The sequence below is a fragment of the Eriocheir sinensis genome, chromosome 16 (genome assembly GCF_024679095.1).
Source record: "Eriocheir sinensis breed Jianghai 21 chromosome 16, ASM2467909v1, whole genome shotgun sequence".
Classification (NCBI taxonomy): domain Eukaryota; kingdom Metazoa; phylum Arthropoda; class Malacostraca; order Decapoda; family Varunidae; genus Eriocheir; species Eriocheir sinensis.
The window spans coordinates 3,003,176-3,015,959 of NC_066524.1; the positions used below are offsets into that span (position 1 = coordinate 3,003,176).

Sequence of the window (12,784 nt, forward strand, 5' to 3'; positions counted from 1 at the left end):
CAAGAAAGAATGAAAACCTAGTGACAAATGAAGTGGTGCATGTTAGATACAAGTGGCTTTGGGGTTACCTGCTAACCTTGGACAAGTTTACGATTTTGAGGCTAAAGCTGCGCACCGTAGGCGACGCCCACAGCTTCTGCTTCAACATACGCAAGTCCTTCCTGAGGGAGTCCGTAACCTTGGCCGCCACCTCCATCGAGGCCTGGTACGCCTGGGGGTACTTCTCCCTGAGAGGATCGATCACGTCGGTCTTGATCAGCTGGTACCAGACTGTTCGTTGGAGTTCCTCAAGCATGCGACGAACAATCTCCGACTCCTCGCCCGTGTTTATCCAGCGGGAGATTTGGTCCGCTGCTGTGGATGATACCGGTACTTGGTGACAACCTAACACAGGGTGAGACTTGTGTCTCAGAGAGAGAGAGAGAGAGAGAGAGAGAGAGAGAGAGAGAGAGAGAGAGAGAGAGAGAGAGAGAGAGAGAGAGAGAGAGATCCTACCTTGATATATTTCGTTGATTGTGTATCTGAAGTAGTTTTTGAATGCCAGTATCTGCTGGAAGGCACTGCTCGCCCATTCCCTTTGCACGTGTTCCATGTCTGCCAAGGTCTGGTAGAACGCCTCCCTCACGAATGTGGCCGTTGGCCCGCGCAGGATCTCCATGACGTCCTCCATAATGGGCCCGAGATCGCTGTCCAGCACATCGGCGTAAATCTTCATGATATCCTGTTTGATCTCTTCGGCGAGCTTCCTTATCTCAACGGCAGGGAAGTCAACTCCCTTCTGGGCTGCCTGCCGCTTCACCTCCTCGTAGAGGTGGTCCGTCCACGTCAAGAACGCCTCACTCACTCGATCCACTTCACTTATCAAGAAGTCCTGCACAGAAATACACCGTTACAAAAGGCGAGAAAGGGGAGGGTGCAAAGGGTTGAGAGAGAGAGAGAGAGAGAGAGAGAGAGAGAGAGAGAGAGAGAGAGAGAGAGAGAGAGAGAGAGAGAGAGAGAGAGAGAGAGAGAGAGAGAGAGAGAGAGAGAGAGAGAGAGAGAGAGAGAGAGAGAGAGAGAGAGAGAGTACTATTAGAACAAAACATCTCACCTTCATAGCTCTCGTTTGCTCAGGCTTGTACTCAAAGTCGATCTTGATGTGGCGAGGGGTCTTCAGTTTGATGCCAACGATCGACATGTACTCCTCCCATATGTTGTACCTGTCTGTCTCGGAAAGGCTGATTTGGGCTTTGTAGGGTGACTGTAGACCGACCTTGGCCTTGTAGATGTTCTGGTCGCTGGCCTTGGTTATAGCCACCTCGAGGAAGGCAGGCTTACACACGGTGGAGTTAACAATAAAGTTTCCAAGGATAGACGTGTGCCAGTTGCTTCTAAGCGCAAAGCCGTCACACGAGGGACCTTGGCGCGGCTCCACCACGCCGGACACGTCCACCACAGGACGGCCTTCTGTTGCCAAAAGGAAGGTCACCGCCGAGTAATGTTTGGAGATTTGGTCGTATTTGGACCTGACTTCTAACGATTCCTTCGAGGTCGGAGTCTTACTGAAGGAGAAATTAAAGGCAGCAGTGTGTGCAGCCCAGGAAGCTTCCACCAGCACTTTGGGCTTCACCTGCAACATCTGAAAAGAAAATGTGCTCGCTGTAGCACCAATGATCGCTATTGATTCGTGTTTCAAGTTCACCCTAGTCACACTCACCCGTGAAGAGACACTCACTCCTGCAGCAGTGAGTGTCATTGTTAGTGTTACCACTGCACCCTAGTCACACTCACCCTTGACGAGAGGCACACTTACTCCTGCAGCAGTGAGTGTCATTGTTAGTGTTACCACTGCACCCTAGTCACACTCACCCTTGATGAGACACACTCATTCCTGCAGCAGTGAGTGTCATTGTTAATGTTACTAGCGCACCCTAGTCACACTCACCCTTGATGAGACACACTCACTCCTGCAGCAGTGAGTGTCATTGTTAATGTTACTAGTGCACCCAAGTCACACTCACCCTTGATGAGACACACTCACTCCTGCAGCAGTGACTGTCATTGTTAATGTTACTAGTGCACCCTAGCCGCACACCCCCTTGATGAGACACACTCACTCCTGCAGCAGTGACTGTCATTGTTAATGTTACTAGTGCACCCTAGTCACACTCACCCTTGATGAGACACACTCACTCCTGCAGCAGTGACTGTCATTGTTAATGTAACTAGCGCACCCTAGTCACACTCACCCTTGATGAGACACACTCACTCCTGCAGCAGTGAGTGTCATTGTTAATGTTACTAGCGCACCCTAGTCACACTCACCCTTGATGAGACACACTCACTCCTGCAGCAGTGACTGGCATTGTTAATGTTACTAGCGCACCCTAGCCGCACACCCCCTTGAATAGAGGTACACTCACTCCTGCAGCATTTACTCTCATTATTTAATGTTAGCTTCGACCCATAACTGAACTCACCCTTGAGGAAAGGTTGGCCTCGATGAGGACGGTGTTGTTAGCCGAAAGGACGGAGCTGAGAGAACCGGTGATCTTGTCAGCCGTGTCAGGGAAGATGTCCAGTTCGAATGATCCCTGTCGCCTGTCGCCGCTAGCAGCGTACTCGACAACCGCTGTCAAGTCTTTGTCCAGCCTTGGATGACTCATTCGCCCTTCAAACGTGGACATGCCGCTCCACTGGTTTTCACGGTACTCACCGGCCACCTCGTACTTGTGTTCGCCTGCAGCCCTGTTCGGGTAGACCTTGATGCCCGCCATGGAGGGGGAGAGGGTCGCCTCGGCCTCCACGTCGCGGGACGGGGACGCAATCCTGAAGGAGTGCGTGTGTGGGATGGCTCGGCTATACTGTGAACGGTAGGTGCTCCTCTGGTCATCATAGGCGGAGGTGGGCAAAAGTGTGCCGCTTCGCACACCTACCATGGTGCTCACTGCCCTCAGAATATCTCTGAAAGCCTTCATGTCGAAGGCAATGTCCCAGGTCTTAACTCCGCCCATGGGGAAGGTTTCCAGCTGCCAGCTGAACACCGTTTCTTGACCGTTAAGCTCGCTCACCCACTTGGTGCTGTACGAACAGTCCTGGTTTTCAGTTGAGTAAACCATCTTCATCGGCCTCTCCATGCCCGGGGTTGAGACTTCCGTCTGAAAGTTTCAGTGAATAAGAATGATGCTATTTTAACACTCAGTTATAAGAAACGAAAACAATAAAAAGACGGCATTTTGCAAACAATAAAATGCCATGTTATGAACTCTGTAACAAGTGTTGGACTCAGACTACTCTGTGACTGAGCGTATATAGAAACATAACGAATTGTCCAATCTGCTATCCTCGAAAATGTACATATTACGTTATCGAAATAATCTATGTGAACGAAATGATTGTATTCGTGATAGGAGGGAGAAAATGGCTCGCTTTTTCACTTGAAAGAAAAAAAAAGTTTTCTTGAAGAAGTGCTTGCTTCTTGAAGCACAGGAGGATTGAACTTCCTTCCTTGCAGTGCAAGAGACATACCGTGAGTTGGATGGTGCGGCGTTGGTGATTGCTCTCGTGCTTGGCCTGCACATAGAAGCGTGCATGACGGTTCTCTGGAGAGATGTACCTCATGTCGCTTTCAGCCTGGAAGCCGTAGTACCCAGCGAGCCGCTGCATACTGAATTCATATGTCAGTTGGTAGTTGTTGCTATTGGCGCTCTTGAAGGTAAAGTCGGCAAAGGCGCTGTAGTCACCACGGCTCTTGATGCCCATCTGCAGCATCCAGTTCTTTCCGGCAGGCGTGTCCACGTTCATCTCGATGCTGCTCCTTTCCCGGTACTGCCGCACCAGGAACGGCGCCTCCACCTTAGCGTTCACGTTGTAGGTCTTGTCCATGACCGTTACCTTCACGCTGCGAAGGTAGCAACAAGACCAGATGACCAATACGGAGAAGGGATTATGTGAAAGATGAACAAGGAATGAGGAGGCGTGCTTGTGTGTTATAAACACAAAGACACTGCCTTCCTGTAGCACATTAGTGCATCGTGTAAAGAGAAAGACATTCTTTGTGTGTGGGATATATTGCGTTCGTGAAACAGGTGTAGGACTAGATTGCAGCTGAACACAAACAAAGCAATATCTTTATGTATGTGTGCTGCCAGCACCAACAGTGTTTGTGTGTGCGGTGTGTAGTGTGTGCACCAACACAGTGTTTGTGTTTGTGTGTGTGGTGTGTGATGTGATCACCAACACAGTGTTTGTGTGTGTGTGTGGTGTGTGATGTGTTCACCAACACAGTGTTTGTGTGTGTGGTGTGTAGCGTGTGCACCAACACAGTGTTTGTGTGTGTGGTGTGTAGCGTGTGCACCAACACAGTGTTTGTGTTTGTGTGTGTGGTGTGTGATGTGATCACCAACACAGTGTTTGTGTGTGTGGTGTGTAGTGTGTTCACCAACGCAGTGTCTTGTGTCTGGTGTTTGGTGTGAGCACCAACACAGTGTCTTGTGTCTGGTGTTTGGTGTGAGCACCAACACAGTGTCTTGTGTCTGGTGTTTGGTGTGAGCACCAACACAGTGTCTTGTGTCTGGTGTTTGGTGTGAGCACCAATACAGTGTCTTGTGTCTGGTGTTTGGTGTTTGGTGTGAGCACCAACGCAGTGTCTTGTGTTTGGTGTTTGGTGTGAGCACCAACACAGTGTCTTGTGTCTGGTGTTTGGTGTTTGGTGTGAGCACCAACGCAGTGTCTTGTGTTTGGTGTTTGGTGTGAGCACCAACACAGTGTCTTATGTCTGGTGTTTGGTGTGAGCACCAACACAGTGTCTTGTGTCTGGTGTTTGGTGTGAGCACCAACACAATGTCTTGTGTCTGGTGTTTGGTGTGAGCACCAACACAGTGTCTTGTGTCTGGTGTTTGGTGTGAGCACCAACGCAGTGTCTTGTGTCTGGTGTTTGGTGTGAGCACCAACACAGTGTCTTGTGTCTGGTGTTTGGTGTGAGCACCAACATAGTGTCTTGTGTCTGGTGTTTGGCGTGAGCACCAACACAGTGTTTTGTGTCTGGTGTTTGGTGTAAGCACCAACACAGTGTCTTGTGTCTGGTGTTTGGTGTGATCACCAACACAGTGTCTTATGTCTGGTGTTTGGTGTGAGCACCAACACAGTGTCTTGTGTTTTGTGTTTGGTGTGATCACCAACACAGTGTCTTATGTCTGGTGTTTGGTGTAAGCACCAACACAGTGTCTTGTGTCTGGTGTTTGGTGTGATCACCAACACAGTGTCTTATGTCTGGTGTTTGGTTTGAGCACCAACACAGTGTCTTGTGTCTGATGTTTGGTGTGAGCACCAACACAGTGTCTTGTGTTTTGTGTCTGTTTGGTTTCAGCACCAACACAGTGTCTTGTGTTTGGTGTTTGGTGTGAGCACCAACATAGTGTCTTGTGTCTGGTGTTTGGTGTGAGCACCAACATTGTGTCTGGTGTTTGGTGTGAGCACCAACATAGTGTCTTGTGTCTGGTGTTTGGTGTGAGCACCAACACAGTGTCTTGTGTTTTGTGTCTGGTGTTTGGTGTGAGCACCAACAAGCAGGAACAGCATACTCACTCTATGTTTGAACGAGTTTGACTGCCGCTCTCCGGCATGATAGTGGCGTCTACGGCAATCTTTTGGGAAGAATCATTGTCAGCGTTCCAGAGCACCATCATCTGGCCCTTCTTGCTGTCGAAGTTGACGTCGGTGAAGGCCTTAATTCTGCGTGGGGAAGAGGAGCGGGGTAGCAACAGAAGGTCGGTGCTGGCGTGGACAACACTCTCGCTGATAGACACGTCTGTCTTGGCGTCACAGAGGCGAGGCAGGTACACCCTGGCCTGCAGGGACGGTGTCTGCGAGACTAGAAACTTTGTGTTTAGCATAAAGGACCCAAGCACTTCCTGCTGCTTCTTTAGCTCCATGAAACAAGAGTCCTTTCCTTTTTGGAATTCATGAACGGAAACCCATTGATAGATGTCGTTGATCTTGATGTTGGTTGCAAGCTTTGTGAGCTCAGGTGTTTTAATGAAAGTAACAGGCCCTTGTAGTTTCACGATGGTTTGGCCTCCGCGAAGGACAGCGGCATCGACCATGTAGCCCTCATCTTGTCGCATGGCGCGGGCGGCCATCTTAATTGGCAGAATGAACTCAGGGATGTCAACCTGTCAACGGACCAACATGGTTTTGCCAACAGTCGAATCAAAGGATGTCTGGCTTACTGAACCAGTGCCAGATAAAGCCTGTCAGCAAACTAACGACCTATTGTTGATTAAAGTTTTCTTAACAGAAAGTATGTACTTTGAACAAATTCTATATCTTATAAAGTGATATTTTCAGACAAGTGTAAATCTGACCATTTATTGAATCGCAAGTTGGTAATTCAGAATTATATATGGAGACCAGAAAACTTACCTTGAACAGGAACTTGATCTCCTCTGAGTCGCTCTGAGCCACTATCTCAAACAACTTCACGTTGTCCAACGGACGTGTCAACTGCAAGGTTGCCCCAATCTTTGTCTCTTGGTATTCAACCATCTGCAGGAACTTGTACTCGGCCTCCCCGAACTTAGCTGTGAGAGACATATAACGGTGAAGCTTATACTTACGCCAATGGTCGTCTTATAAACCTGTGATATTTTCTATCGAAAGACACGCTTCCTCACTTCTAAAAAGGGTCCGTGCAACTTGTCTAATTGTGTGATTTTGAACACTTTCAATTTGTTACTTCTATGTTTCTTTAATCTTAACTCTACCAGTTCGTATACAATACTTCAGACCCTCAAATAACAGGTAATAATGATAAAGAATGCATGAGAGCTTTTCAACTCATTCATGTTTGGGAGAGCTCCCACAGGATATCCACACACATTGGCAAACATCCTTTCCGACCAACCGAGGAACCTCACGATCATCCTAAAGAGTCAGAAAACTGTATCGAGCAGTCCGAGAACGTCGTGAACTTAGATCAATAGAAGAAGCTTTTGTTCACCCCTTATATGGCACGGTTCTCGGCACAAAAATAAACATGAACGGAAGAGGCTACTGAGTTTTTGGTGTGCATGATGCTTTCCTTAAAGCTTGCCTTTGATTTTCTTTTCAAAACAAACCTGTTCCGTCCTTTCCTCTCAAAAAAAAATTGCTAACAACCAAAAAATAGAACATTTCTCTCAACTCCACTAAACATATGATTGACTGACCTTTGGCTGCGATATGTGCCTCAAAGTCAACAGCGGGCCTCCCACGGATAAGGATGTCACTCTGGAGATCAATCAACTCCCGTCCCTGGCGGTCCACCTTGAAGGCTGAGCTATACTTTCCGTTCTGGCCCGACTCCTCCGTCTTACGGAAGAAGGCAGCCACCTTCCAGCCAGAGATGTCGGTCTCCAGCTCCAATTTTCTCAGCTTCGTTGGCAGTGCAATCATGGCGTACTGCTTCAAGTCACCGCCAACTGATGGATATAATTTATTGAACTCTTTGTGTTGAAGTTTACACACACACACACACACACACACACACACACACACACACACACGCATATATATATATATATATATATATATATATATATATATATATATATATATATATATATATATATATATATATATATATATATATATGTGTGTGTGTGTGTGTGTGTGTGTGTAATTCACAACGGCCGGATCGCGAGTTGCACTCGCTTTCGCCAGCAGGTACCCTCCTGACGAGAGCAAGTGCTCATTATCGTCGATCTCTGGGTACTGTCAGGACCTCACACACCACACACCCCATCCTCCTTGCTCAAGGGGGAACAGTAACCACTCCTAGTCAACCGAAAGAATCCGGCCTGAGCGGGGCTCGAACCGCCGCCTGTTTGGCCGTTAAGCCTCGCAGCGCAGCGCTCTACCGATTGAGCCACCGGAGTGTGTGTGTGTGTGTGTGTGTGTGTGTGTGTGTGTGTGTGTGTGTGTGTGTGTGTGTGTGGTGGGGGCTGCATTTATTTCTTTGCTTAAGAAACACTCATTAAACACAGCAACTCGCAAAACAATGAATAGCACAATGCAAATAGGTATTAACCGTTTCTTTACTTACCTTCAAGCCTGAGAGGGATGTACTGCATAAGGACGTTTTCCGTCTTGGCCGAGATATCCACCATTACCCAAGGAGCCCTGAATGTATTTATGAGCTCCGCTGTGAATATCTTGGACTCGTCGGACATTTGCCCCGAGGGACTGACAAAGATATTTGTTTCGTACTTCTTGGCATCTCCTTCGGACGATATCTTGATGTCAACTTTTATGGCTTTGGTGAAATCGCTGCTTTCCGTCTTAAGAGCGACGTCAGTTTGGACACTTTTGTACTCAGGTTTGTTGATAAGGAGCACCTTAGCATCGCCGCTATAGACGGCCGACTGGAGTTTGATAGCAGCAAGGTACGAATCGCTCTCTTTCTTTTGGAGTACTTCCACGTTTGCTTCTTTCGGTGAAGCTGAGCCTACCACGGAAACTTTACAGCCATACTTTTTGTCTTGGTTCTCCGTGCGTGTGGTGACAGCAATCTTGTACCCCTTTATGGAGGACTCAGTCTTGTTGATGGAGACCCTCGCAAGAATTGGAGCGCCCAAGGGTAGAGAGTTAGCACGGAAGACGTCCGGGACGTCGAGGTCGTAGCACATCTTTAGGCCGAACACCGACTCGAGGCCAGTAAAGCACGACTGTTTGCGGATTCTAGGGTCTTGCATGGAATGCGCCAAGATCTTGGTGTCCGGCATGTCCTTCTTGCCCTTCATAAGGAACGCCTCACTTCGTACTTGAATGATTTCCATCTTGTTGGGGATGTCCACTTCGATTTCCATCTCTCTACCGCTATTCACCTTGATTGCGAGCCCATTGCTGCTGGAAACGGTGGCGTTCATCTTGATTCCGCTCTTGGACACGTACGCGTCGTAGCCAATAAAACTGTGCGCCTTCACTGAGAGCATTGGCAAAATTTTAATTTTTTCACCGGCGGTTGTCTCCTCCGAGGATGCTCCGTTGAGGTTTGTCTTCAATTGGATTCCTGCTACAACCATCGCCTCCATCGTCATCTTGAGCGGCGTGCCCTGAATGGTCGGGAAGGAGTAGTCCACCCCCAGTTGTGTGGCTCGGGCTGAGTCTAGGTTCAGGTTCTTCATTTTCATCAGATTTTCAATCAAGTAGCGACTAAAATTATCTATCAAGGCTTCAGCATTGATGTCCTGCAGCCGCTTGGACAAGGAGCCATAGCTTATTTCCTGACCCATGAAGCGAGCGAAAACATCGGCTTGGACAGGTCCAGAATGGGGACCGTACAGTTTGGTGAACATGCTTTCAAGGGTTGCATAGTCAAGGGATCTTCTCTCCCGTATCGAGACGTCCAGCTCCTCCTGAATCCTGCTCCAGTTCTTTTTGATAAAGGAGATGAGGTCATATAAGATTTTGTTATAGCTCGATTTATTGAAGTAGCCTGCAGGTCCAAAGAGTTGAGCGATTATTGGTTCCAGACCCTCAAGGCGACCGCCGATTTCTCCGATGTTGATGGGAGTACCGGTTCCATCGACAGCTGCAGTGAGGTTCACGTCAAGAGAGCGAGGGAAGAAGGAGCCGGGAGCGTAGATAAGGTTGGACTCTACTTCGGCACCAAGGCCGAGGGATGGGGCGAAATAGGAAAGGTCAATGTTGCGGGAGTACTTCCTAAGGTCACGCTCAAAATTATCGGGAATGAGAATGTTTGTCAGCAGGGAGCGCAGCCTTTCCTTTTCGGGGGCGTTGGTCTCTTGCAGGTTCAGCAAATGGCTCAGGATAAACCCACGAACTGAAATGAAAACAAATAACAAATTATGCTGACCAGCCCCGAACACCTTCAGTGCTGGAGCACGATAGAACACATGGGTGACTCAAAACAAACCCACCAAGGGAAAAAAAGACAAATTACGAAATATTAGGCCACTCAGTGTTAGTCACCTCTCTCCCACGGCAGTGCGCTATACGACTCACCCTGCGTGTTTTCCTCAACGGAGATCTTTGTCACAATGGTCTGCAGGTCCTCATAGTCTACACAGCGAAGTGCTGTCAGATAGGCAGCAATTCTAACTTCCGTGTTTTCCCGGGTCGGACGGCAAAGTCGACGAGTTTCTGCGTCACCTGTTCAAACACAAATATAGGGACAAATATGACTGAGAGAAATGATGAAGGCTTTCCTGACTAAGTCATGATTGTCCTGTGGTAGCGAAGAAGGTGAAAGACACACTTACCTCGCGGTTACACTTGGACAACCTAAAGGCTTGTACAGCTGCCACACGGTTGTTCACTTTCTTTTGTTCGCTGTGCATGTAGCGGATCAGCACCTCAGCCACATCGTGGGTCATGACGCCCATGTTGCCAAGGCTTTTGAAGGCAGCCAAGGCCTTCTTCTCAGACTCCTCATTATTTGAGGCGGACAGGTCGTTCTGGATCATTTGCTTCATCGCCTGCGGCAGGCTCTTCACAGTAGCTTCGTTGTAACATTGTGGGTTATGGCGACAGTACCTGTTAACCATGGAAGCAGCAGCCAGTTTCGCCGACGATAGGTATGGTTCGTCAGCCCTAAACAATGGCTCTAGAGCTTGAACTGCTTCCATGTTAGGGCGAGGCACGAGGTAGAATGCGGCTGAGTAGATGGCAGCTCGAGCACCGGTGGCCCGTCCCTCAGCCAGCTCCTTTGCCATAATTATGACCGACTCAGGCTCGTGGACGAAGGCGATCGCGTCGAAGTAGAGGCTCTTCAGCTTGTTGTGTTGCGGACATATCTGCTTGCTGCGGACCTTTGCATAGATTTCCTTGAAGCCTTGGAGGGGAATGCGCCGCATGAGGTGGACGGCCTTGTCCAGCTCGACGGCAGCATCAGCCTGAATCTCGTCTTTGGTGATGTCACACAGATGCCTCAGTGTTTGCTCCAGCTGCGGCACAAGAGACGGCTCCTTCTTGGGGGTCTCGTAGTCATAGAGGAGACGTTTGGGTACCAGGTGACCCTGAGAGATGCGGGAAACGATGTCTGGAGTGGGGACGTCGCTGGAGGTGAGTCGTAGTGTTGACTCCTGCTCTGCCTCGACGAACTTGTACGTTCCGTAAGCTGGCCTCACCACCTTCTTGTCTTCACACTTCACTGAGGAGATGATGCCGCTGTTGACCTCTTGTGTACACACTGACCACGACTCCTGCATGGGCAGCGGTCCCTTCAGCCACGGCATGTGCGTCTCGTCGGGGGTAGCGTAACGCTCCTGGCACAGACGGTGGTTCTTCTCCTTCTTCACTACTACCTTGGAGCCATCTGTCTCGACCTCGTAGCGGGTAGGGCACGTTCCCACCACGTCCGTCTGTTGGCACGACCAATAAGCGTCAGCGTCTTGGAGGGAAGCCCTCACCTTAGTGTGAATGCAGTACAAAGTCATGAACTTGAGACGTGGGTCTTAATCCTAAGTTACCTCCGTTAGGGTGAGTCCTGAGTTGCTGGTGGAGAGGGACGGCAGACTGATCTGAAGGGCCGAGGCGACGCCCTTTTTCATGTTGATTGCCCAGGTGTCGTCGTCGGGATGACTGCACACCCGCTGCACTCGGCCATCGGTCATAGCCACCACTAGTGGGTACTTCTCCAGCATGCTTGCGCCAGGCGGACCTTTGGAGGGAACGTGGAACTCGTTGATAAATGCATGCTGCTTCCACCCTAACACAGCGAGGCGATAATCTGTTGTTACATTGGGACAAGATTTAATGTCATTGAAGGAGAAATGCATGATGCCTCGAGCCACACAATACGAGGCGATAGGTACAAAACTTACCGGCCTCGCCGTCCACCTTTGTGTCTTTGAAGGAGAGTGCCACGTCGCATGGGCTGAGCCACGTCATCAGCACAGTTTCCTCCCATCGTGTCTCCACGAGGCCTCCTTCCACACCTTTCAGCTGAACTTTCGACTTTCCAGTGTAGGTGTAGGAATAGGTCTTGCCCGGAATGAAGGAGAACTTGGCCGCGGCAATGGGGCACTCCGTGGAGCAACGAGGAACGGCATCTCCGTACGGCGCTGTGGATTGGAATGTGGGTTAGGAAAGGAAAAGCAAGAAACCTAGTCCCCGCCATCACAAGATGCGTGCCTGTCTCTGCACAAGCACGAAGTGTTAGTTTCGTCTGAGATTAAGACTGCCAGTGCAACAATGGACAGGGTAGCAAGATTTTTGTGCCGCAGTGTATAACGTTGTCTGCATGAAGAGCTTGCGGCGGCCTCGAGTCGTGCCGTAACGTGTGTGTGTACCTGCAGCAGCAGCCGCCGCCAGGGCCAGCAGCATGAGGGCTGTGCGGTTGGTCATGATGGCACCGCGCTCACCACTGGTGCCGTGGACCCTGCTCCGACCCTTTATATACCTCGGCCCATCCTGCGACAATCACCCTCTTGAGCCAGCCAGACCTTACCAAGCTGCTTTCTTTATCTGCCGGCTGATAACTATGAATCATGGCATTTTATTTTCGTAGTCTGGTTACTGTGGCATAAGTTCTCAATGTTCGTTTGTATTTAAACTTAAAACAGGTGTACAAACAAAAAAAGAACAAAACAATGTTGACACCTGTGAGAAACCCGTTTTCTGATAGACAGTTATATGCTTTTCAACAGTCCGGGATCACAACAGTACCAGGCTGTGTCCCGCTTTTCTCCCGGAATCCTGAAGCAGCTGCGTGCCTCACGGCACACCCCACCGAGCACCCAATGTCCTTACACAATCCGGCCAACATTATACTCACGTTTTTCGAACTTACTCTCATCTATTT

The 12,784-nt window shown here is 49.3% G+C and overlaps 1 protein-coding gene across 1 annotated transcript in view; it reads right to left on the reverse strand.

Annotated features, from left to right (window-relative positions):
* The window catches only part of LOC126999185 (vitellogenin-like), a 13,692-nt gene extending 1,257 nt beyond the window's left edge, over positions 1-12,435 (reverse strand). Inside the window, 15 exon segments of the mRNA XM_050861514.1 lie at positions 77-354; positions 496-871; positions 1,091-1,618; positions 2,460-3,137; positions 3,508-3,880; positions 5,566-6,152; positions 6,403-6,560; positions 7,188-7,439; positions 8,063-9,802; positions 9,985-10,089; positions 10,092-10,131; positions 10,242-11,342; positions 11,451-11,641; positions 11,805-12,044; positions 12,273-12,435. Coding sequence (XP_050717471.1) covers positions 77-354; positions 496-871; positions 1,091-1,618; positions 2,460-3,137; positions 3,508-3,880; positions 5,566-6,152; positions 6,403-6,560; positions 7,188-7,439; positions 8,063-9,802; positions 9,985-10,089; positions 10,092-10,131; positions 10,242-11,342; positions 11,451-11,641; positions 11,805-12,044; positions 12,273-12,327 — 6,702 coding nt within the window. The 5' untranslated portion in view covers positions 12,328-12,435.
* Positions 12,436-12,784: the final 349 nt, after the last annotated feature.